At 41.1% G+C, this 27,133-nt stretch overlaps 1 protein-coding gene across 3 annotated transcripts in view; it reads left to right on the top strand.

Moving 5' to 3' along the window:
• LOC149807723 (cytochrome P450 10-like) overlaps positions 1-27,133 on the top strand; it is a 100,233-nt gene that overhangs the window by 48,218 nt on the left and 24,882 nt on the right. For 2 of the 3 annotated variants that reach the window (XM_089969803.1, XM_089969811.1), the window contains 5 exons: positions 357-489; positions 1,050-1,241; positions 2,005-2,201; positions 3,355-3,545; positions 20,173-20,393. In XM_089969803.1, the coding sequence (XP_089825929.1) occupies positions 373-489; positions 1,050-1,241; positions 2,005-2,201; positions 3,355-3,545; positions 20,173-20,393 (918 nt within the window). In that variant the 5' untranslated portion in view covers positions 357-372. The remainder of the gene's footprint in view (positions 1-356; positions 490-1,049; positions 1,242-2,004; positions 2,202-3,354; positions 3,546-20,172; positions 20,394-27,133) is intronic. The other variant, XM_089969821.1, reaches the window with a different exon arrangement.

Below are 27,133 nucleotides of genomic sequence, written 5' to 3'. Positions count from 1 at the left end.
AAGTGTTGTAATGTTGCTAACCTAATGGAATATTAAGAAGGGTAAAATGTTTGGAACGTGTACACAATAAGCCGAAGTGAAAGACAGTACTGGTGTATTATTGGTGAGTAAACTTAAACCAACTGAATTTAAATTTGGACGTCTAGTGTACTACATACCCAGCGATTACGATGGTGGAAGCAGCAGCAACGACGATTACTGCAAAGGACTAAACGAGTTTAAAACATGTCCTATTTTCTCTTATAGGAACAAATTGAGAACAATAGTAACCAAAAAAGATGACACAATTAACCAGGGCAACGATGATAACTGCAATGATGTAAAGAGTCTAAAACATGTACTATTTTCCTTTATAGGAACAAACAAAGAACTATGGCAACAAAAACAGCAACACAAATAACCAGAGCTTTTAGAAACATGCGGGCGCTTTCAACATCGGCGATGAAACAGACTGCTACCGGAAGAAGTGAAATCCCAGAAGTAGCAAAAGTAAGGGGACCACCCACAGTCTCTCTCTCTCTCTCTCTCTCTCTCTCTCTCTCTCTCTCTCTCTCTCTCTCTCTTAAATAAGGTGGCCTATATTTGTGAAATTTGTACAGGAATGCTTTCTACTATATTTAAATATATTTTATTAGCCTATGTTTATAAAAGAGTAAGAAACAATTTTAAAGAATAAACAAGTTTCACTCTCTCTAGACTGAGTTTGTTATGCTGTACAATTATGTAATTATTCTTCGTCTAGTTATATGCCAATTTAAATTTTAGAAAATTGGCAAAATAAATGAAAATATGAATATAAGCAATGAGTTTCAAGATAGAGGAAACATACTGTATTTTTATAATACAAGAAGTGAAAATAAAATGTTCGAGAAAACGTGGAAATGGAATAGAAAAGTACGATAGAGAAAAATTGGATACACTTTAGTAGAAGAGTGGAGGTGATGGATCATACCTAATTAGTTTTTAGCTCATGCTTTAAATATAGTCTATATATAATTTCACTTACACGTTGTTTAGCTGTTTGTTCAGTGTTTAAGAACCTTTTTCAGTGCCCTTCTCGCGAAATGGCAAACACAATGAACAACGTCTTAACACAAACAAAAACAGCAATATCAGAAACTGCAGCTGAAAACAATGTTAAATCTTTTGATCATGTTCCCGGCCCAAAAGGACTTCCCGTTGTCGGCACACTCTTTGACTATTTTAAGAAAGATGGACTTCGTTTTAGCAAAATGTTTGAAGTAAGTTTTCCCAGTAGCTATAAAATATTTATGAGAATATCACACTTATTAATGACATAACTTGTTCTTGTTGTTATTATTGTTGTTTTTATTTACTGATGATACTTTCATTGATCATGTGGATGCAATTTTGATGACAATCCTTGTCGTAACAAACACCCCTACACACACACCACACACACGCACATACACACCCCACACCCCCCACACCCACACAAACACACACACACCCCACACACACACACACACACCCACACACACACACCACACACACACACAGACACGCACAAACACACACCCCCCACACACACACACCACACACACGCACATACACACACACTACCACACACACGCACATACACACAGAGGTGAAGAAACAGGTTGAGTGCATTTCTTCTTTGACATTTGTCAACAAATCGTTTTGCATCCATAGTATTTAAATACTGTTATTCTCTAAATCTAAGGAAAGGATTTTTTTTATTTTCACTGTTTGATTGAGATAGATTAAGTTAATTTTTGGATGCAATAATTGTACGTGTGTAAAAGTGTCAGCACTTTCGACGTTATTAAAGCATCTGATAAAGAAATATTTGCAGATTGACAATTAGTATGTATGTATGTATGTATGTATGTATGTATGTATGTATGTATGTATGTATGCATGCATGCATGCATGCATGAATGTATGTATGTATGTATGTATGTATGTATGTATGTATGTATGTATGTATGTATGTTATATACATATGAATTCTGATTTTAGGCCTACAGACAAAGAGCAATAGAACACGGACCCATTTTTAAGGAGAAAATCGCCACGATTTCCACAGTTGTAATTAGTGACCCTAACGAGTACCAGAAAGTTATCAGATCGGAAGGCAAATATCCAATCAGAAGAGAGATGGAGCCCATCGCACACTACAGCAGGAAAAACGGATACGAACTGGGCCTTGTGAATGCGTAAGTTTTCCTTTGTCTCTTTTTCAGCTCTAAGTAACACGCACATACGCGTCCGGTTTTGTACCTGCGGCCGTGCAGTTCTGTGACTATCACTGGTTGTTCTTCCCACTGTTGGTTAGAACCTTGTATTTTATTTTTAATACAGTTTACGTCGAAATGGTACGAACAATTTACGAAATGCCTGACTCGGGCAGAATTGCTCGGCGCGGCAGACCTTAACATCCATTAATTAGGCGTTCAGACGTATAGATCAAAGAGCGGTTGTAGCTTTGTTAAACGCCTTGTCTTTGTGTGGGCTGAAGCCCACAAGCTCATAACTAGTGCGCTGCAGAGCTATATGTTGTTGCCTGATGCTCTAGAGCTCTAGTTTCCGACCTCTAGGTCGCGACCCAACTTAGGGTCACCAGGACGTTCTGGAGTGTCGCCAGGATATTTTTTATGAAGGTGGCAAAACTTATCAAAATGTGGAAACTGGGTCGTGAGGCTAAACAAAACAAAAAAAAAACAACTATTTTTTAAGGTTGTTGCCAAGAAAGGCCGGGAACCACTGTTCAAGAGTTTAAACCATTAGGTCACCGACGTTTAAATAAACATCAGATAACTATTTTAGCCTTAATGTAGCCGCATGTGCTGCACTCGCTGTGCATTGCGTGCTTATTTGTTGCTCAATCCCAACAGCGATCCTGCCTAAATACGTGATACTAGCTTTTAAAAAAATAAAAAATAAAAAAAATACTCGATTTGAACCTGAATTCACTTGTAAATGGAGCAATAAACCTAATTGTTTGAATCGATCTCCTGTCTTATTTCGGTTTTAACATATATGGAATTCATCCTACTATATTTTGGAATTTATGTAACCATATTGAGAATTCAAATAGCAAGACAATTCAACTCGAGTAGCAGCGTAGGTATGTCCTTCCAGTAGCAATAGCATTGTCATGTGTATCTAAAACAAACTGTATTTCACTTTCGTCTAAAGTATGGCTCTACATAATTTTGATCTTTTCTTCTGCTCCTCTTTCTCCTCCCATCCTTCGTTCGTCTTCTTTTCATTTAATTTGACGTATGAGACTTAGTGAAACGCTACATATCGTCAAGAGTCATACCCCATGCGCTATGAATAAAGCAACTGTCTTCTCTATTACAATAGGCAAGGAGAGGAATGGTACAAACAAAGGACCGTGACGTCCAAAAAGATGCTGAAGATGAAAGAAGTCTTGTACTTTTGTCAGCCAATGAACGACGTCGCCAATGACTTCATGGACCATCTGAAGTCTATTCGGAACGACAGCCAGGAGATCGCAGGATTGGAGAAGGAGATCTTCAAGTGGGCCATGGAATGTAAGATTTATGAATCTAATAATTTACAGCCTGCATACGTAGACACCTTGATATAATGGACATGCATAAGAGACAATACTGACGTAACACTTTTCTAAAGTAGCAGCAGGGAGGGCGAATCATACAAGGTTTTTTCGCCAGAAATCATCTCTATCAATAGTATTATAAATACTAAGACTTATTTTGGAAAACAAACCCTTTATTTTGGCAACAATGACAATAAAGGTGTCTATTTACCAAAATAACAGGTTTAAACGTTTAATCTAGTCTTGGAAACGTTATTGCAGCACCGATTACATAATAAAACCAACTTGGATTAGCGCCCTCCCTGCTGCTCTTAACGATTTATTAACTAAATAAATAACGTATCAAGTCCGACTCGATATCGTGTTCTGGGATCGTGTAAATTTATTGGTTCAAACCCGTGTGGGGTTCGCTGTGCACGACTAAAGAAATTTTTGAATTTATTTATATCCATGTCTCCGCTGCACCAGGTTTGGTGAATATTTCTCAACGTGTGTACGTCGACTCCGTTGAACACCGCGAGTAGGTTACAATTATCTCTGATCACTTTTGGAATTTGTGTATAACGTTGAGTTACATAAATGACATCAGTGTTTTCATGACGACCACGAGAAAATATTCTCGCAGGGTTTGTTTGCTTATCCAGCATAACATCGTCGTACACAACTAGATTGTTAATTGATCCATCAATGCTATCTACGCCAGGCGCGTTATTGATGTCAGTTATAAACTCAACTATGTCGTCATCGCTTCCTATGGCCGCTTTTGCACTCTCGTTGAAATCTTTTATCACATCATAGCATCGCTGATCGTCCACAGATGGTGCTACCAAATATAATTTATCCCATTTCATCCACTTCATTATCAGATTCAACAACAGCTGTGTTTTACCCGACCCAGATGGTCCTATGATGATCATGCGGATAGAATTTGGTAGCACACTATTATGTTTCACCGGTTCTTTTTTCGTCGTCGCAGAAAAATCAGTGACTTCCATTTGTATACAAATGAATAATATTATGGATTTATATTGTGTGAAGTGCCGGGAACGAACCCGAACAAACAATCCGGTACCAATTACGACAAAAAATAATCGACAGGCGCTCACAGGAATATGTGTTAGATGTGGCACAAAAAAATTTAGATTTCAAAAAAAAAGTTTAGCGGAGGCGACATCGCAGACCAACTTGGAAAACTCCCTGGAGCTCCCTGGGCAAAGTATCCCGGAGAAAAACATCTTCCCGGATACAACTACTGCGGCCCCGGAACCAGACTTGACATCAGACTTGACAGCGAAAATCAACCAAAAACTGGCGAGTATCCGATAAACGCTATCGATGCGGCTTGTCATGTTCATGATGTAGCTTATAAAAATCCTGATTTGCAGCAACGACATATCGCAGACGTGAAATTAATTCATTCACTAAACGCGATAAAAAATAAATCCCTCAGAGAGTCGCTCGCTAACTGGTTAATAAGATCCTCAATGAAATCTAAACTAGTATTAGGCGCTAGTAATTAATAACAATGCAAGCATCTCCAATGGAGGCGATTTATTATTCCCCGATCGGATACTGGAGAGGTAACGCAGCAATTAATAAACTCGCCAAGTCAGTGTCAGTAACAAGAGAGGTTGCCAAAAATTGGCTATCGAAACAGGCAATATGACAAATTTATTTACCACCTCCCAAACAAATCAACTTCGCGCATTTCGATGTTAGTGTACCCAACGAAGTTCATCAGGCTGACATACTATTTCTGCCACATGATGTTGTTCGTCGAAAAACATATAAATACGCGTTAACAGTAGTTGATGTTGCAAGCAGATACAAGGAAGCAACGCCGTTGACAACAAAGACAGCATCTGAAGTAGCCGATGCGTTTAAACGAATTTATCAGCGAGGACCTCTACGATGGCCACATCTGCTACAAGTTGATCGTGGCAAAGAATTTCAAGGTGCAGTATCATCGCTGATGAAGCAACATAACGTTACCATACGACGAGGACACACTGAAATTCATCGTGATCAGGCAATCGTTGAGAGATTTAATCGAACACTCGCGAAAGATTATTTGGGTATCAGTACGCGAAAGAATTTATTCAAGATGCGAGATCGCGCGAATGGGTTGCAAGATTACCAAGTGTGATAACTGCGCTAAATAATGAAATAACTCGAACAACCAACATGAAACCTGCCATCGCGATCACGAAAAAAAATATACCCGTACGACGTGATTCTTCAGCATTGGCAGCGTCAGCGCCAGTGTTGGGTAATGTTACTGTAAGATATTTATACGAACCAGGCGAACTTGAAGGTGGTAAACGAAGAGCGACTGATCCCATTTGGAGTGTTACCACACATAAGATATCCACCGTGACAAGATCCACTGGGAGACCAGCAATCTACAGATTAGACTCAACTGCTCCTCAACGCGGATTCACCCGTGAGCAACTTCAGGTGATTCCCGATGATAAACAATTACCACCAAAATCACTGAGGTGATCCACACTTAAATAACTGCAGCGGCTCCCCTGCGTCTATTACACTCAAGATAGGTCAACATGATATTTTCACGTGTGTGGCCAAGTTTGCTATTTTTTCTGTCTAACGTAAACTGTCTTGGGTCATTTTTCGGATATCTCCATAACATTACACAATTGCAATTCACGCAACGATTACGTTGTTGTCGTCGCAACTCGACTACAAATTCAACGTCCAAACTGAACTCCCGATTATATTTTTTGTCGCTGTGTTTGCAATTGGTTAATTTTTTTCTTATCGTGTCGATCAACACTGACTTATCGGCGGCCGATGCCGTTGACGTATCTAACACAATTCTTCCCAGCTGTGATATTCTTCGCACTCTTGACACGGCCAAGTAAACTAAATTTGACCACTCGATGCGATCATCAACGACCCAAACTTTCGTGTCCTGGATGGTTAGTCCTTGTGCGGAGTGAATTGTCATAGCGTATCCTAACATCCACGGAGATTTATCAGCGGCAAGTGCGGCGTCGACAACATCGATATCAACCAACACAATATCATTTAACACCAGCTGCTGTTTTTCTGATTTCCCGGGGATATCAACATCGATATTTTGTAGTCGTGTATCTGTTGGCCAATAGCATAACGGTACCGGCAGCGTTGAGAATTTTTCTTTGTATAGCTGAAGTAATCGCTGTTGAAGTGCGTCTCTAACCGTTTTCCTACTTGCCACTATGAGATCACTTGGGGTCCACGTTTCCAGGAAGTCTTTCATTGATGTCCTCGGAATCACCTTGCGCATAACCACGCACTGAGTTTTATTATTCTGTAGCCGGATCAGCTTTTAAAACTTCTTTAGTCGATGATCAAGTGCTCTAATGTCGTCGTCGATTTCTTCGTAGTAGTCAACAAAATTCTTTAACCACTCATGCGGAGACTCGCCTGTAAACGGCGGTGGTTGACCGTGATCGCCACATAGAATAACCGCAGTATTTTTCGTCAACAACCACTCGAGGAACCTTTTTAGTGTATCCAGCGGCACAGTGGCTACTTCATCCCACAAAACCTTCTCAGGAATATATTTTGTTCCCATACGCTCAGGAGTCCACCTGCCACCGCTATATTTGAAAAAGCTGTGATAAGTACAGGCGCTAACTCCGCGCTGTTTCATTTCCCTGGCAAGTCTGTGTGTGTGTGTTAGCACTATCATGTCAGAATTTCGAAACAGATTAATCACTCGAGTCGTCTTACCACAACCGCCTGGCCTATTCAGATAAACAGTTCTGTGTCTGGCAACAGGATCGTGCACCGACGGTAACGTTGACGCCGTCGAAGGTATATCCGTGTTATCACGATAAATGTCCTCGATTTCAACATCAGCTGATTCACAGTATTCGTGTAACCGTTCATCCTTCACTCGCCAGCATCCCCATGATGTCGACTCGCCGACGACGCTTTTCACCGAGGTCATATATTTTTTTGATATATAAAATGAGTCCGTCGCAACTCTCACTGCGGTGCTGGGAAATCTGTTTACCATCGACAGTAAATTTATGGAAACATAAGACAGCATCGACGACCTCAAGTGGGTAAACTGTCGTGATTCCCCGTCGAGATAACTAACAATTGTTCCCAGTTTTTCCCGTTCGACAACATCGCGTCTTCGCGGTGACAAAATATATTTCTTGCGGCGGCGTCAGCTATTAACAAAGTCCAGTTCGGCATCATCAAGGATTAATCTGCTGTGATGTATTTTGTAATCAAATGCTGCGCCCTGAGTAAACTTCCCTATTAACCTTCGTCCGAGATCTTTCGCGGCACTCTCTCTGCATTTGATGTAATCGCTGATCCCCTTAGGACCCCATTCCGCTATGAGCTTCTCATCGATGATCGGTGTCGGTAACCAAACGTCGGTCTGTCGATGATAGCATATGATTGCTTCGCCGACAGTCAGCGATGTCAGTATTCCGCTGTCAAGCATGTATCGTAACAACACAATAGGCGCCCACGCTTTCTCGGCGAAGTGTTTGCCAAACCACACATAGTTGATCGGGTGCAATCCCGCAGCGAATCCAAATGATGTTATCCGGGCAAACCCGGTGAGATCAAAATCGGGCAACGGGCCGTTGATTGACACTCTGGTCATCAAACTGGTTGGGTGACCAAATCTAGCAAAGTATTCACTGCACTCTCCGTACCCGAGAAAACTTTCTGGGTAGCACGCGGTCATATCTACGGATATCATGTCGCGGTAATCATAGGAAATATTCCACAGCCGTATTCGACACAACTCAGTTTGATATCCTCGAGGAATCTGTCGCTGGTTGGTTTCCACGAGTTTCGTTCTCTGGCTATGTGCGCGGCAACACTAGGAACAGTGAAACAGCGCGTCAACAGCTGATCTAACGAGTCATCAGTAACTGAGTAGTTTTCCGCGAGTTTTCTCATATCGCGTTGTAACGACTCAGTTCTGTATACTTCTCCGTTTGGTCTCACGAACTGATCATACTCGGACTCCTCATCGCTTTTAAATAGCCACACCGACACAGGATCTGTTTTGCTTGCCTCATAAATACAGTCGAATATGTTTCCGTCGTAAAACCTTACAACACGATCTCGCGGAAATATCCTAACTGATTCAGTCCACGCGTGACTGTTATGATCAATAATTGTTATCGGCGATCCGTAACAGTTGTATTTTGATTTGTATAATTCTTCTCCGGTCAGCGATTTCACAGTTATAGGAAATCTCAGCAAACGTTCCAACGCAGCAACATCAGCTATTGATGCTCCGTTGTCGCTGACTCGATTGGCCCACGTTGTTATCTTGGATTTTCTCGACGGCGTTAAACCGTTGCCCCGCACTGCGTTGCTGAAGTGTTCCATTACTCGCTCGGCTACACAGTTCAACGCAGAAATGCTCGCATTTCCAGTCATCCGCATCGGAGCAAGTTTATCAATTTTTGGTTTCTTCAGCGGATATATTCCGTAAACAACCGCAGTTACAGGATACGCTCTGACATAGTACGGACTATCAATTCCAACTAGCATTCCTGGTCTGCTAACACGACTTAATAAAACTGTTTTCCCGTTGGCAAGAACAGGATCATGTTTATCACGGGTAATCCACTTCTCGTCGCCGTTCTCATCGACGACTCCGGTTATAAATTTTATTAACACGCTGTGATTGGTATCATCGAGATACTCAATGATGCTACTGGCGCGCGTATCGGTCATTGTGCCGTCAATAACATCATTGAAAAAATCCTTTTCCCCGAATAATTCTTCAAAGATATCATCAGAGCTCTCGCTGATAACTTTATAGGTCGAAAATACGTGAGATGCACCATCGGCACGAAATTCCTGTTTCGCCTGTCCGATGATGCTATTTAACGTTGTCAATTTTTTTCGTTTCGTGTCGCCGGTTAACCTGTCAAGATCAAACCGGCCGCCGGTTGGTCTTATCGATGACAATCTGTCAAATTCTTCCATGCTATAACAATAGGACAAATATTGTCTAATTAAAAAAAAGCCAAATATATATGCCTGAAAACTATTGCAATTGGAAAATTGCCGGAACTAAAAAACGATGTCAACGAAAGTGTGTCGGCGAGTACTGTGCTTCTCATAATCAGAATTTCAAGCGAGGATCCAACGGCGGAGTCAACTGTTTAGTATGTGACGTGGCAACCCGCGGAAAAACAAAATTGTGCTCGAGGTGTGGCGGCAAAAGATTTCGTGAGCTCGCCCGATATTATCGACGCAAACACAATCGCGAGTTTACCGAACAAGAGTATATCAACAGCCACCCGATATACTATTTAGACAAACAAATGTCATCTAGTATAAACAAATGGAATTTAGAAGACACCCAGTCTACGACCACTACGAAGCTTCCTCAGACGGAACAGTTAGACATCACAGACTAAAAAACCCGCTCAGAAATATCAAAAAACATGGTTATAAAAACATTAGGGTCTATAAATCCAGCAATGGAAAACATTATCTTCTCCATAGGTTTGTTTTTGAATGTTTCTACGGTCCGATTCCCACTGGATTGGTTATTGATCATATCAACAGAGATAAACTAGATAATCGCATAGAGAACCTGAGAGCTGTTACTCAAAGCGAAAACTCCCGTAACACAACAAGAGCTGCTCAAAGGATTCCTCGGAGGCCAGTCGTTGCCGTTATGGACTCGGATGAAATAGAATTCTCCTCAATGACTTCTGCTGCAAAATATTTTGAGATAAATCCCGGTTCAATCCATCGAAATATTAATCTCGAGACAAAATTTGTTTACACTAAAAAGTACGACGCGCTTATATCTTTTTATGAGCCTGTTTAAGTTTGACATCATATTAGAGAGACAAAACTGTTATATATATAATGGATGAGACATCAGTTGCGACGTTGACCGGTGACCTCAACGCGGTAAAGAAATTTGCGACCTCAAGTGAAATTTTTAATTCCGAGTGGCTGCAGGATCAGTACGATTCTATCACAGAATCTCGCGAGCAAGGCTACAAAACTCACCGGCGCGAATACAGGACTATAAAAATGCTTAATAACGAACTTAGATACAAAATCATTCCTCAGCACAAAGATCAAATTAAAGTCTTCGTACCGGTGGCTCGGACTATAAAGAAGATCCTTGACGACATCGGACAGATCTTCGAGCAAGAAAAACTCTCGAGGGTTCTTTCTGATAAACTCGATAAATTACTCATCGACGAATAATTATTTCGATAATTTTCACAGTAAAATTTTTTTTACCATCCGTCGAAACCCACGGTAAGAAAAAGATTGCCCGGAAACATCAGGGACTAACTTGATACCACGCTTATCATAATTCGTTCAAGAAATTTGAGTGCTTCAATGTCGCGACGGGGGCGGAATTTAGTTTCTTGATAATCCATTTGAAAACCCTTATCGCGTTGGAAAGTGTCATAAGTAATTCTTACAAACAAAGATTTACTGGCGTTATCGTACTCGCACAATAAACTGTTATAGTCGATAAATAGTTCGTCATGAACAACCTCATAGATTTCGTCATCACTTAACTCGGAAACCTCCTCTGGGGTTTCACGGGGGTTTACTCCGATGATGGCACCAAGCCGACGCAGATCGTCATCGGAGAGATCATCGGAAGCGCGCGCACACTGAGATAGTTTGTCAAAAACTGAGTTGTATTTGCGTCCCACAGAAACAATTCTCATATCTTCGGGATAGTGTATATTTTTGGCGCGTATATGTGAAAATCTCATTACTATATTTAGGCAAAATATATTTGTTTAAATATTTCCCCCCGCGAGAATGTCATCTACCTGCGCCCTGGTCAAACACGAGTGCGCATAATTCAGAAGCTCGTCATCGCTGAAGAACACGTAAACGTAATCGTGGTCGCGCAGACGTTCGATATCGTCGCTGCTCAGCAACATCTTGTCGGTGCCATTATTTCCCACGCGTATCCGGGTATCTTTCAGCGGGTATGGCAAAGTGTTTTCATCATAAGCTCGTGTGAATGCGGCTCTTATCGCGTCGGCAAGTTCTTTTCGGTCAAGTATGTGCACGCGAACATGCTGGTAAAATCCCTCAGTCATTATATTTATTGTGTTTATTTAACATAATTTATCACGACGTTGCTGTTGTTGATTGAAATGTTGGCGTTTCCCACCGGGATATCATCGGAATCACTGGAATCGCTGGAATCACGGGAAACACTGGAATCGCAAAGCGATTCGGATTCGAATTCAGATTCGAATTCAGATTCACAATCACTGTCGGTGAAATCACTGCACGATGACAAGTTTACACTAATTGTTTCCCCACGCAGGTCCAACAGTCGCTGTTGCTGGTCAGTAACTTTAAAATTTATCCTTGTCAGCGTCGGATTATGACACCGCAGAAATACTGGATTAATTGGCTCTTGCACAATCAGGAACCCGGGCGGTTGTGTAGGAGTAAACGAGTACAATATAAACCCTTGCTGGGCCTGATTTGATTCGCCCGTGTTTATGCTGTAGCTGCCATCGATGACATCACACACAAGATTGACCGCGACCACGTCGGTGATATTTACTATGCCCGGAGAAATATGCCGGCTATCACCTGATGTGCTGTTGTCGTGTCCCAACACAACAGGTTCCGGGAATGATCGCTTGTGCGCGGCAAGAACATTCTCAAAGGATTGATCCAACAGCGCAGACAACGACGTTAACATCTCAGGTACTTTATATCCGGGAAATCTAAAATTTTGTAATTCATCCTCTGTTATGTTATAAATCCTCAGAAACTTCGTCTTCTTGGGGGCGTCAATTACCGCCTAAACTATCCGCCGGTTAAAATATCTCATGTCGTCGATTAGTTTATTTATCATCTCGATATGTTTTATGATTTTATCGCGTGGACTATACAGGTCAGAAATATGCTCTTGAAAGGATTGTTGCAGAAGTTTAAGTTGTTCTTCAAAAAAATCGCTTAGTGTGTCGAGAAAAAGTTCGACATCGAGATGTTTCATACTACCAATTGCGTCGTGGGGGGGTCGGGATTTCGGAGAGTAAAAATTCCAAGCTGGATAATCTTCACGATCGAAATAACGTATTGACCATGTTGGGTCTCTCATCAATAGTATCACGTCGCCGAGATATGAGAGATTGTCATGATACGCCATAGTATCCGTGTAATGATCGGATTTTACAGGTTCTGGCAGACGCGGTTTAGCCGCTGGTTTTTCCCCTGGCCATCCTAGTATGGTTTTGATTGAACTGTTGTAGATGTCAACGGCGTAACCAGGTGTAGCAACCTCGATGACCGTTGACAACGTTGGCTCGTGTGCTGATATGGTGATGTTTGACTCTTTTCCGGTGACACGCTTTATTTGACGTTGTATCTCATTATTAATTTCTTCTATCTGATAACTTCCAGTGGGTAACACAATAGTTTCCCAATCGGGGGTTCCATCGGCTTTATTTTGATATGAAAAAACAAATGAGTTATTCGGCGGCTGTCCGTGAAATGATGTTGCCCTGATATTGGGCCAGCTGTGATACACTCGTAGCTGTGCCAGCGCGATTTCCTTCACAGGAATTGCAGTTGGAAAATTAATGTTGAACTCTGGTTGCGTCGACGATATTGATATCATTGTGGTCCTTACCGGAGTTGTATTCGCGGCTATGTCGAGCAACGCTTGTCGTTCCATCGTTATTTAACTTTATCGTTTTTAAATGAAAACTATTTGCAGGTTCAGTGCTTGTTGCGCGCTCATAGTCGCTGTAGCACGCAGACATCAGAGTGAACTCAAGATCTGATATGTTGTTGTCGTCCACGCTAGATGATATCAACGAGGACAGTTTCGAGTAGGCGCTGTTGACCGCGTTGGCTAGTTGTTGATACTCGTGCAATTTTGCTGTCGCACACGAGGATATTTTTTTCGCGATGATATTGGCGACTCCTGCGATCGTCGTTGATGCTGAAATTGTGATTGTGATAGCGATTGCAGTTGTCACCGGAGTTAGCGCAGACAGTAACACACCCGTGGGTGCAACCACGGCGGATACCGAGTACACAGTTATATCTAACGCGGTGACGCGGCGTTTATATTTTTTTATTTTTATTGCGCATCTGTCGATGGTGTTTTTCAACGTTGATTGCCACTCGCGTACCTGATCATACCGGTATTGCTGAGCATCTGGTGTCGTGTTGACATTATTTAAAATCGCTGCCGATTTTCAATTACGCGGTAACCAACTGAGGTGTTTCTGCATCGAATTCCAAACACCACCAGTAGGATGCTGCGGTTAATGTCTCGTCTTCGGCTTCAAGTATAAATATTTCTTCGGTTCCGCTGTTTAGTATTACGGTTACAACCCCGGAATACTTATCGGTGGAATGTCTCCAGGGATATGTTGTGAAGATTTCAAATTTAGCGGCTGAAAACACGGACAACCTGTACACGCCAGTGACCGTTGCTGTATGTTTGAGTGAATTATTTTGTCGGGACCATGTTGCGAATCCGGATGATATCGTGAATACGATGTTGGTGATATGCCCGGGGGTAATTCCAGTGGGCACTTTAATCAGACTGGTTTTGTTAACGATATCAGGAATACCCGATACGATATCCTGCTGTGTTTGTTTGATCGTGTCAATGTCGGTCTTTACATCAACGAGTTTCACATCGACGACTGGAGGAACCCCAAAGACCTTATCCACGGTCTCACCAATTTTTTGAGTGTTTCTTCGAAATCTTACAAACGCGCCCACGTGAACATCATACTCTGCCCGCAACGTGGCTAGTTTACCGTCAACGACGTCTACGTATTGTTTGTTTTCGGCATCTTCGGGACCTTCCGGATTTTTTAGAACGGTTATTTTGTTGCCGTTCATGCGGAGTTCGCCCGTCATTGTGTCGCCGGATTTTATTACTCTGTCATTGACTAAACCAACAACGAGTCTGTATTGCGCATCGACATACTGTTTATTTGTGGCATCCTCGGGACCTATCGGATCCGCTAACACAGTTATTTTGTTGCCGTTCATGCTGAGTTCACCTGTCATTATGTCGCCGGTCTTTGCTACACGCGTCGCTGCGACTCTTCGTGCATCATCTCGCAGCATCGCAATTGATATCAAAGAGTCTCTGATTTTGCCGCCGTCAGCGAATACAACGATGTTGCCTGCGGTAGCTCCAGAAACTTTGACAATTATGTCACCCAACGGAACGTTACTAGTTTTTAGTTTGCCGTGTTTGTCCTTGAAAACAGCAACCTCATCTGGGTCGACCAGGGACAGATTTAAAAGATTATCAACGTCATCTTTGGTTGCATACTTCGATAAGTCAATATCTTCTTTTTTTTCCTTGGTTCTACTTGATCTTCCGTAAATGTCAACCATTATTTGTTACCGCTGTTTTCAAATGTGGTGTATTCGTGCACGACTTTGTGAGGAGGAATCGCTGGATGTTTTGTTATCGCGGAAAGAACATTTAATACTTCACGACCGCATATCGGAGGATCAATTAGTGTTTGTGTTGGCAGCGTTGACTGCCAAACTGGAATTGGAAGCCTTTGAACGTACCGGAGAAACTCAACTGGCGGTGCTAACCCGTACGAATCGAAATATACAATTCCACGTGGATCGATCGCGTAAGCAACCCAGTGAGTTCCAGGGCCATCGCGGTTGTCAAGGTTAATAATTCCTGTTTCTGGATTATTCGGCGTCAGCGGTAGTTCATCTCGCATAAATACACCTCTGAAATGTTTTATACGTAATTTTTTGACGGCGTCAAGTAGATCAAAGTTAGAAGCCGGGAGCGTTTTTAAAATCGTTTTGGGTACCATGACGCCGGAGTTCCTGGGAGTCTGAGACCGCGGCCTGTTTTTTTATAACCTGATCCTGATGTCGCTCTTGCTATGGCTGGTGCAGCTATTCTCATTAGGTCTGATGTCGCCGCTTTTACTAGGTCCGAAGCGGCCCGTCTCGCAGGTGTTACCGTCAGCGAAGAATATCTCCTAACATTTGGTAATGATGATATTCTTGATATTTCTGATCGTATTGCTTGTGCTAAATTTCCTCCTTGTTTGTTGTAACCATTTCCGGTCATTTTCTTGACAGCTAATCCAGCTGCGGTTCCAACAGCTCCTAACGCGGCCGCCTTTGCCGCGACGGCTGATGCTGGTGCTAACGCGGCGGCAATTTTTGGAATAAATGGAAGTATTCCACCGGACTTAATCATATCTTTGATCGCGGCCGGAGAGAGATCAATTCGAACTCCAGTCTTACCCTGCTTCGCGCTATTGAAATGTTTTAGCTGAGTTTTAGTCAGCGACAGTTTGTTTGGGCCGCCCGCTAGCTGATCGTGTTTTAACGTTATTGATCTCCCACATGTGCTCGCGTTTTTCGACTGTAATTTTTTTACCTGACCGGGAGTCAGAGTCACATTAAGATAACTGTATGACATTTTATTTAATACGAGATTGATCTAATTGCATTGTTAAAACAGCGCTGCAAGTGGAAACCTGAAGGTTTTCGGAAAACTACAGGTTTTCTATTGGCGCATCAATGACTCTCATTCGGCCGCCAACACCTTCAAGCAACATTGCTTTATCGGAGAGTATGACAGCGATTGCTCTAAAACCACCAGCGGGAAAATCGCCAACGTTAGCCTTGAAGTGTATATCAACGACCGATTGTTTGGTTAGATCAAGATGTTCCAGTGAAAAGTAATAAATCGGATACAACGTTGTGAAATCCAACTGTGATATCTGCAAGCCGGTATCAATATTTTGATCGCGTCCCATAAATGTCATCAGACGATGATACGCACGTGCAACTTGATTATTTACAAAATCTATCACTATATCCTCGGATGGTTCTTGATGCCCGTTTATTCGCAGCGAAACTTCAGAGACAGCAAGTTTGTCAAATATCATATGCGAATGTGTTTGACTATTTACTCTTTCGTTAGCCTGGAGTGCTACGAAAATATGTCGTGGTGCTGACACCCCCTGCTGTGATGCTATGTGCCACGTGAACTGCCCAGCACCGGCACCCTGAATGGAATCTGTAGATGTTGTCAACCATGATATCAATGATTTACCACCTGTGTCCATGAAGGAGAGTAACCGTTGCTCTTCAGCTAATGACGGGGACATTACTGGCATCCACAAAGCAAGCTTGAATAATATTACCTTACCGGCAGCAATACCAGCAGCATCGTCTCGCCAGATAGCGTCGTTGTCGTCACCCTTTCTAACAAGTACAACTGTATGCTTGGCTCCAAAAATAACCTTTCTGACATTTCTGCAGAACCCAAAGATGTGAGACAGCGGAATTGCACATGAAAATCTTCTGCGATCACCCGATAACATTAATTTACGTGTAGCAAAACCAAGATTGTAATTTGGACTAGGTCTTAATATTGGAAATGCAGCACCTGGTCTATCTGCAAATCCAGCTGGTTGTGGGTCCACAGCAGTGTCTCGTGATGTTTGTACCGGAATAACAGATCTGTGTTCAGGATGATCAGCATTATCCTTAGCGAACATCATAGTCGGACCAGCCGATCTAGTGTAATCATCTGAGTATCGTGCTAATCCCACGATTGTTGTGGCAACGTCAACGTTATCCTGAATCGTTTCAATTTCCTTTCCGTCGATGCTATATGAAGCACTTCTGAATAGTGCCATGATGCCGTTGTTGACAAGACCAACTCGGACATTCTCTCCATATGCTGTATTAGCGACAACATCTGTTACAACTTCACCCGTGACTTCAAGGAATGCTTCAGCGGGTAAGAAATATCTGCTTGTATCATGTACTTGTAACTCAATTAGTCCGCGCTGATTGGGTGATCTTGCTTCGTAGGAATAATACTGATAATCACGCACAGACTCATCTTTGAGTATTGGTGCATCCATATCGAACGCTGGATCTGATACTCGTTTGAACATTTTATATAAATTATCGACGTCTAAAACGAAGACCACTTCCTGATATCAGGCTCGTATTTATTTGTTCGGGTTGTTGAGTCACAAGAGATACGAGTTTTTGATTTGCGGCCTCATTTATTACTTTACTGACATCCGCGGGCATAAGTTCAGTGCTCGGTAATTTTACTGGTGGTGGTTTAACCGCCTTTGGTTTACGTACTAACCGTGACAGTCTACCTTTGACTGACGAGAATGCTTTTCCGGCAAGATTACCAACAGCTCCAAGGGCGTTATCCTTAACAACATCAATCGCTTTCATCGCCAATTGTTTCGCAATCGGTAACGCCTTAGGGGCTATCCTTGAAAACAAACCCGTAACAACATCACCGAGACCATCTCCGTAGATTGCTCTGTAGACCGGTAATCGTGAATTTACTACTCTGACTGGAACGGGTTGGGCGTTGTGTATAATCATGTTATTCAATTGCTGTTTCTCTAACTAAAATTACTAGTCGCTGTAGTAACCGTCTACGAGTTCATCAATGAGCCCCCGATAGGTACGAACATCCATGATGCCACCACGAAATAATCGCTGACAGATAGCAGCAGCTTCATTAATTATTTCCGGAGAGTTATTTCCGGCACGTTTTCCTCCGATGAGAACTTCTAGCCGAGATACGTCGTTGATAACGCTATCAGGGCAGGAAATAAAACCCGATCCAGTTTTAGGTTCAAGCAACCCCAATTCTTCAAGAATATCCCCCTCCGGAAGATCAGAGTAAGACGGCGCTGGTTTCTCTTTTTTAGGTCGTCCTTTTCGTTTATGTGGTTCAGATGGCGGTGATTGATCTCTCTCTGCGGTAACTTTCTTTTGCACTTCCTTCGCTTGCATTTTCGCGATTTTGTTTTTCTTCCTTTATTTTTTTTGCTTGATCTCTCAGTTCTTTATTATACCCAATTATTCCTGTTTTTATAAAATTATAGGTATCATCACCTTTTAATATTCGGGGAAGGCCTCGATTTATTTTATACACATAATCACCCCACTCAGCTTGAGACATACCCTTGGCAGCTTCTGGTTTTAGAAATTCATGTCTGCGACGATAATTTTCGACGATCCAAACAGAAAATTGCCGAAGTTCCTCTACGTTACTCAGTGGAATATTTCTTATTTCGTTGATGCCATCTTCGGTAAATTTGTTTATAAATGTTTCCTTGACAGTTGCAAGTGGACCTACTGCACCTGGATCAGCTGCGACTGCTACTTGTTGTTCACTAAGTTGTTTTATTGCTTCAAGCAAACCCTGCTCTGGTTTTCCGCCCTCAATTGCAGCCTTTTCTTCAGTTCGTCCTTTGATAGCAGTTAAAACCTTTCCAGTGACTGCAGTGATAGGTTTAAATAATTCCTCTGTGGTCGTTGCGAAACCTTCCTGTGCTTGCTGTCGTTGTTGTAATTTTTCTCTGACACTATCTCGCACAGGAATACATTTTTTGATTGCTTCTAGTCGCTCTCGAGCTAGTCTAGCAGAATATGCTTCTTCGATGTTGGCCATTATTGTTTACGTGAATTTTTAATTCCGCGGTTACGTTATTTAGTTAAGAGCAGCAGGGAGGGCGCTAACCCAAGTTGGTTTTATTATGTAATCGGTGCAGCAATAACGTTTCCAAGACTAGATTACACGTTTAAACCTGTTATTTTGGTAAATAGACACCTTTATTGTCATTGTTGCCAAAATAAAGGGTTTGTTTTCCAAAATAAGTCTTAGTATTTATAATACTATTGATAGAGATGATTTCTGGCGAAAAAACCTTGTATGATTCGCCCTCCCTGCTGCTAAAGTTTACCAACATATTTCACTTCTATGTACAACACACATTTCTATAAAAGGAAGTCCTTAGATTGTCCTGTGTAGATGGGTGTCACGTATTCAAAATCGCTTAGCACTATTCTAATACGTTTGGTCGTTTAGAGCTGCTTAATGGGAGGCAATCTCATGCGCACCTAAATAAAACATGCTTATATTAACGTTTTTAACTGACAAATCCAGAGGGACCTTATGCTTATTTTCGGAGAGGGTACTTATGGGCAATTCCCACTCTTCGATCCGAGCCATGCGGTGATATATGCGATGAAAATAGTAATAAAAAAAATAGATTCTTCCACACCATTGATCCAAAAACTATATAAGGCATAACGCCACATTAGGTTCATCGATGACTAAATACACTTCCGTCCACAAAGTGTATATCAGGACAGATTCAACATTACACTGGGTAAGTGAATATCGGGGCCGCGAGTGGCCGAGTGGTCTAAAGCGCTCTCCGTTACGGATCACTGCCATCTCACCTCTGTCTGCGTGGGTTCGAGTCTAGGATTCGGCCAATGTGGGTATGTGAGAAAGCCTGCCAGTAGCTTCTCGTGAGTCGGTGGTTCTTCCCGGGTTTTTCCGGGGTTCTTCCTCCACCATTGATACTGGCCGCCATGAATAGCCTATCGTGTGCTGAAAAATGGCGTTAAACCCAACAACAACAACAAGTGAATATCGTTGGGCTCTATAGACCGTAATATCCATTATTATTAATTGTATTCTATCTAGAATTACTGTTCCTACCTGTTCACTTGTTCCTGATATTTTTGCCTGAATTACGTAGAATGTGAACGTTTCTTTTCAACATTTTCAGCGATCGGTACGTTTCTATTTGAAGAAAGAATCGGATGCTTCGCTAACCCTACACCTGCCAAGGCACAGGCTTTTATCGACAGTCTCCGAGGTTTGTTCGAAAAGTTGCAGCCCCTCACATTCAACGTTCCTGTATATAAAATCTTCCCAACCAAACTCTGGAAGGAGTTTGAGAACTATGCCAACACAGTCATGGAAATTGGACGATATTTTGTTGATAAGGTAAGCGTGGGGTTGGTTTTTGAATGTTAAAGAACAAAGACAAAATAGGAATGCGACCGAACGAGACGAAACAAACGAGAAAAGGTTTTCTATGTTTATAAAATAATCACGATATATGTGTGAACACTTTGAAATATTTGACTTTTAACACTAAAAGAAAAGATTCAGTTTTCTAAAACTTTGATGCACGTCTGTTTCTATTATGCGAGTAACTTTCAAAAGAATTAACAATTTTAATAGTAGACATTTCTTTGGAATTTACTCCACGCTCCTTTTCATTAAATAAAATGAAAAACTTGTGCATTGCTTTCGCCAATGGCAGGACAAGTGTTTTTGAAATAGAATCAGGACGGTCTCTTTCTCTTATATTAACTTCTGCACGCGTACCACACGTTTCAAAATGGTATTTAAATCTGCAGAGTTTGATTATGGTAACTCAGATATAATATACACTTATAGGATTGTGAAGGCCTGAATACACTGGGTTTTGGGGTTGGAGTGGTGGTGTTTGTACACTGAAATACGCTTCGCTCGCCAGCCAATATATATATATATATATATATATATATATATATATATATATATATATATATATATATATATATATATATATATATATATATATATATATATATATATATATATATATATATATATATATATATATATATATCACATCTCAATAAACTAATATATTGAGCGAAACAAAAGCCTGTACTTGTTGTATTACTTTCATACCATAATCTAAAGTATCTGTATGCGAACATACTACGTTATTGTACAGAAATGAATTCACTCTGACGAAACCAATAAGTTTTGTTACTGGTGAGCAAATATCATTGGACCCATGATGGTAACACGCCATCTGGTATTCGGCAAATGACGGTAACTGCAATATTGCACGTAACGTCGTCGTCAAAGGCCATTCTCCTGTTACAGTCTTGATTGAATGCAAAAAATCTGCAAATTTGTGCTTACCTCTTGAGTTATGTATTTGTGAATATGGGTAAAATTTAAAAAATAAAAATAATTCTTATTTGTACTACAACTGTAAATACTAACTCAGCACACGAAGCAAAGAACTACCATACAATCTAGATTTAATATGCAGATAACATGAAATTACGCAGAATTTTAAACTCGTTGATGTAATCGAAAGTTTAGAAGAGAGGATCATAACTTTGTTAATGAGCCTAAATGATGTCTACAGACAATGCAACGAGAAGAGTAAACTAACGGATTAATTATTCTCGGAAATTATTTGAAGGGCATTATAAACGCTTCACTGTGGTAGTAGCATGGACCACTATGGTAATATCACTGACCACTTTTGTAGTATCATTGCCCACTATGATATCATTATTGACCACTACGGTAGTATCACTAACCACTAAGCTAGTTTCACTGACAACCTTGGTAGTATCATTGACTGGCACATAGAAATTGCGAAGCAAGCATAATGGTAAAACACGTTTAAAGTAAAAGATGGGGAAGCAATTCTGTTAAAGAAGTTAACAAGAAAAACCAGCAACTTTACGTTTCCTAAATGATTTAATAACTACTAAGTTTATTTCAATATTATTCACTTCTTTTGAATTCGGATATTTTTAAAATTTAAACTTTGTTTAAGGGACGAACTTTCTGACACATTTGGGAGGGGTGAGGAATTCGAGGAGACATAAGGAATTAAAGTTTAAGAGGTAGAATATTCTGTAAAACTCTTTGAGTAAAACATATTTATAAAAATATAAATTGAATAGAACATTATAAAAATGACTAGGGTCGCTTAGAAATTGTACCATAAACAACCACAAGAACGCTATTTGGTTACAACTACGTTGATGCCGTCAGATGTTTGAGTGATAATGAGGTATATGATATTATTTCGTGTCTGAAAAGGTCCGCAGTAGTAAAGGGGGTAGGATTAGCGTCAATGGGAATTAGCATTAAAAACACCCTTGGGTCACTTTAGCGTCAAGGGAAATTTAACATGGAGAAAAATCGTGGGTCGGATTAACGTCAAGGGAAATTAACATGGAGGAAAAATCTTGGGTCTGATTAGCGTCAAGGGAAATTGAACATGGGATTTTTTTTTTTTTTTAAATTTTTTAAATTTAAATTTAAATTTAAATTTTAAAAAAGGGGTAGGCAATTCAAAGGCTATCTCTTTTCGAGAAATATGGGGGCCCTGAAAAGGGCCTTTGGGTTTTCTTCTTCTTCTAATTTCTTCTTTTTCTCCACCAAGTTCTCATTTTATCTCCTACACTCTTCTTCCCTTTCTTTTTTTTCTTCTCCTCCTCTTCTTTCTTCTTCTCTTCCTCCTCTTCTTTCTTCCTCTTTTCATTTTCTTCTTCTTTTTCAATTTTTTCGTTCCATTTGCGTATTCTTATTCTTTCCTCTTCATCCTCCTTCTCCTCCTTTATCTCTTTCATGACACCACTAATCTTGTCCTTTGCTTTTCTTAAGTTATTAATTTCCATCTTTACACGATGGGGACTATAGGAATAATGGTCTTCAACGAGTCTTATTAGCATCTGTTCCATTATTCCTAAGTTGTCTAAAACGTCTTGCAAGGTTTGTATTTTGTCCATTTGGTTTGACGCCATCTTCTTTTTATTCTTTGCAGAATGGTTTGAACAACGAACACTGTGGGTTCTTATAGTGAAAGCGCGGACGTGAAGGAAAACATCCCCTAAAAACATAAAATTCATCTTACCTAGATCATGACCGAACATCGCGCGTACGTGAAGGAAAACATCCCCCTACTTTTCTCATTTCATATAATATAACCCTAACTATACTCTCTACATACGCTAAGAAACCCATAATCTACTATTCACACTAAGTTACTTCAGCATTTACAAACACACAAACTTACTTCAGCATTTACAAACACAAACACACAAACACATACACTTCCACTATTAATAAAGAGTTAGTGTTTATATTCACACTACTCTACCTACACACATTGGCAAATCTATAGTTATTTCTTTTCTAGAGTATTGGGGTAGCCCTGAAAAGGGCTGTTTTTTTAACTCCAGATGCACCTATCTAATGGTTGCACCTTCCAGGCCTGGCGCCGCACACGCATCTTTGACTCCAGCCTCTTTTTACTTTTTGTCTTGAGAGTGCAGAGGCGGGATGATTCGCTGCAGCACCCCAATCCTCTGTCTCGGGAATATTGTAAGACATCCTCTCTTCTATTTTCTTTTCCTCTTCTTCCCTCTCTCTTCTCTCCTCCTCTTCCTTCTTTATTCTTGCTTCTTCTACGATAGCCTCCGCTGATAGTTCGTTTACTATGCGCCTGGCATATTCCAGGTGCATCTGGAGTTCTAACAGTTTCACTATTCTGCTATTCATTCTTGTGTTGATCAATCAACAAGGGTAGCTAGACTGCCCAGCGAGTTTCAATTTATACTGAAAGCGCGGACGTGATGGAAAACATCCCCCTAAAAACATAAAATGGATCTTACCTAGATCATGACCAAAAAAAACAACAACAACGCGCGGACCTAAAAGAAACACTCACTCACTTTTTATGCTACCCATCACTATTTTAAAATTTTTTATAAATCACTTCAATAGACTATTTACATATGCAAAGCAATCCAATCTAACTCCAAATATACACCTCAAACACCAAGAAAACATGATTTTAATCTACTATCCTCACCAACTTACTTAAGCACTTACAAACACACAAACACATACCCTCACATTTTTTTAAAAAAGAGTTAGTGTTTATTTTCACACTACTCTACCTACACACATTGGCAAATTAATCGTTATTTCTTTTCTAGAGTATTGGGTAGCCCTGAAAAGGGCTGGTTTTTTTGTTTGCTATGGCATTCTTTTTTAGTTTCTAAGAATGCGATGTCCTCTGAGGATAGACTTTCTGGCGATAGGTCTGCTTCTTCGAAAAGAGAAGAAGAACTCTTTAGTGTCGATACGGCAATCGACAAAGCCTCTGTCAGCTTCAGGTTGTTGCTGCTGCTGTTGCTGCTGTTGCTGTTGTTGCTGCTGTTGCTGCTGTCTCTGAAGTCTGTACTTCTCTGTCCATTCTTCTCTTTCCCTGTTCATTTCTTCTCTGAAGAGTTCTTCTATCAGGTCTTCAGTGATTTTTAACATTCTCACATTCTCTATTTCTTCTGGCTTCGGTATCAGACTGTGTCTGACCCTATGCAGATTCACGTAGGCTTCGTTGAGCTTAGCTAGTTTGGAGCACATCTTCGTAGGAGGATGAGTCGACAATGGATGGTTAGACTGGGAACATCCCCGGTTCTTAAAGTCAAAGCGCGGACGTGAAGGAAAACATCCCACACGGTTTTCGAGCCGCAACGTTCATGAGAGGGATAGTAAGAAATGAAAGAGCATCAATCCAACATTCTTATAGCTAAACAAACCACAAAGGCATTTTTTTCAAAAGACAACATTTTTTATTCAAAAATCACTTAACACTAAACAACAACTCTAACATTTTTAACAATAATCCAACATGATAACATCAAACAATTTTTTTCAAAACACAACATTTTTTTCTCAATGGACAATCTACTTTAAACAGGGCTGACAACGTTGTGAATGAAATTGTGATTTCCACTGTTGGAAATCATTAGGCCATTGATGGACACTACGTTTCCTAGCTTGAGACAAAAGATAAGCATAATGGTCACAAAACCATCGATCTACTTTCACATCGTTTCTAGCAGAAGAACGAGGATCGAAATGAGTCACTAAATGTTCTAAGGAATAGCCCAGGCTGCGATGATGCAGAAAATACACACAGTACTGTCCACACACCAAGGAATCTGTGCCTTGTAATTTCACGTTATTGAATCGGGTGGTCTGAGCATTTCTTCTCATAAAGTCGATGATATCGTCTTCCAAAGGGGGCAATCCGTACGAATCGAAATATTCCACACATCCTTCTTGAGGAAAGTAGACGGCTACCCAGTGGGTTCCTGGGAGATGACTGTCGTCCGTGTTGATCACGTAAGCTTGATGGTCTTTAGGTTTGCGATGAGGGAGTTCATCTTTAGCACAGACGACAGGATTCCAAGAAGCCGTATACGAACTGTGGTTCAAAAGGTAATAAAGTTCCCAGGTATCCATTGTTTTGTGTTTTTTTTCTTCTTCTTCACAGGTAATAATAAGTCGTCAATTCGATTCTGACTTTTTGCTTGAAAATGTCTGACGAATAAACGGTTATTCGTTCTGTTTCCTCACTCTGATTCAGGAGAGCTTCGATACGATGGATCTCTTGAGTGGTTAATGGTGGACAAGAATGTTCACGCAAGTCTTTATACCACTGGTGCAACACGTCTTTGTTCGAGATGAGACTCCAAGCTTCGTCCAGATATTCGTCCAATTTTTCTTCTTGACTCAACATCAGGCATTTATCGTGTTGAATTTGACTGGGATGATCGTTTTGACATCCATAGCAATTTTTCTTGATCAATTCCGTCATTTTGTCGACCAAGAGTTTGGCAAAACAGGAGACTAAATGGGCTTCTTGTTCTGGCCATCTTGACTTCATCATGACAACTTCTTCGTCTTTATCTTGAGATTCTTCTCCTTCCACGGTCTCCTCACATTCCATCTCCAAAGTTTCTCCACTTTGTAAAGAGGGATAACAGTCTTCCATGACTTCTAGTAATCTAGAATGACTTCTCTCAAACTGTTGATTTCTATCGTATTGTCAAATTCTGCATACAGGATGACGTTCACTGTCTCTTTCAGTGGATCTGTAAACTGAAGTTCCACACGAATCTGGCCGGATTTTATAGGGTGGAAATGTCCCTCGTCGCTGCCTTGGTCTGGAGTGAAATCGAAAGCCCACAAAGCATAGCCTCCGTCATAATCGTCGTACGTAATGCCGTGACTGGTGTTGGTTCCTAACTGTCCCGTGGCTTCGTACAGGGACAAGTACGATCTCAGGTAATTCTTCTTGGCAAAGTCGGGTTCGAAAGGTCGGGTACACAAGGTCTTGCCATCGCGACTGACTTCGATCTTGGACACTTTGTAATGATGAAAGTTGAAAGGATTTTTTTCGAAGTGTCCGTTGAAGGCTTCATTCTCGACCATACCAAGGATCAAACGTTTGGGTAACTGTCCTTGGAACAGATGATCTTCGATCATGGATCGCTGTCCCTTAGGAATGGTGAAGGTTTTCACTTCCACGCGTCGTATAGGATACTTGGCGGTCGTTCTGCTGAACGTCTGACTGATGTCGTTTCCCACTTTGGGTAACACTTCCACGCGTCGTACGTATAGTTTGGCCTCCTCGATTTTGCTTTTGGGATTGCCACCAGTAGTAGCATCCTCATTAGCCAACAAAGGGAAAGCGGCACTGCTACGATTCAGTCTCAGGCGAACATTCACTCCGTTTAGCAAATATTTCTCTTGCAACCACATGTCCAAATGCAAACGATCCATCAGTTCTAAACTCTGTCCATCTATGATTCTGTTTCTTCGTTCTACAAATCCCTCATTGGTGGTTGTTTTTGATTTGGGGTCAGGTTCAAGACCTGTTTCATTAAATTCGCCCGCTTCGTCAGGTTGCCACAGCACACAGGCATTGAGATGAGTATCCTTGGCATCTATTCCGTACGTCAAGAGATTTTCCAGGTAGGCACGGTAAGGGTAAGTATCCATGCTGCTGCTAACCAGTTTGTTGTTCAAGTACAAGTCCACTGAGCTGAACAAGGAATGCATGAAATTATTGATGGGAGCTACTT

This window comes from Sinohyriopsis cumingii, chromosome 1 (assembly GCF_028554795.1).
Source record: "Sinohyriopsis cumingii isolate HCF-2022 chromosome 1, ASM2855479v2, whole genome shotgun sequence".
Taxonomy (NCBI): Eukaryota; Metazoa; Mollusca; class Bivalvia; order Unionida; family Unionidae; genus Sinohyriopsis; species Sinohyriopsis cumingii.
This window is presented reverse-complemented; position numbering and strand designations above follow the sequence as displayed.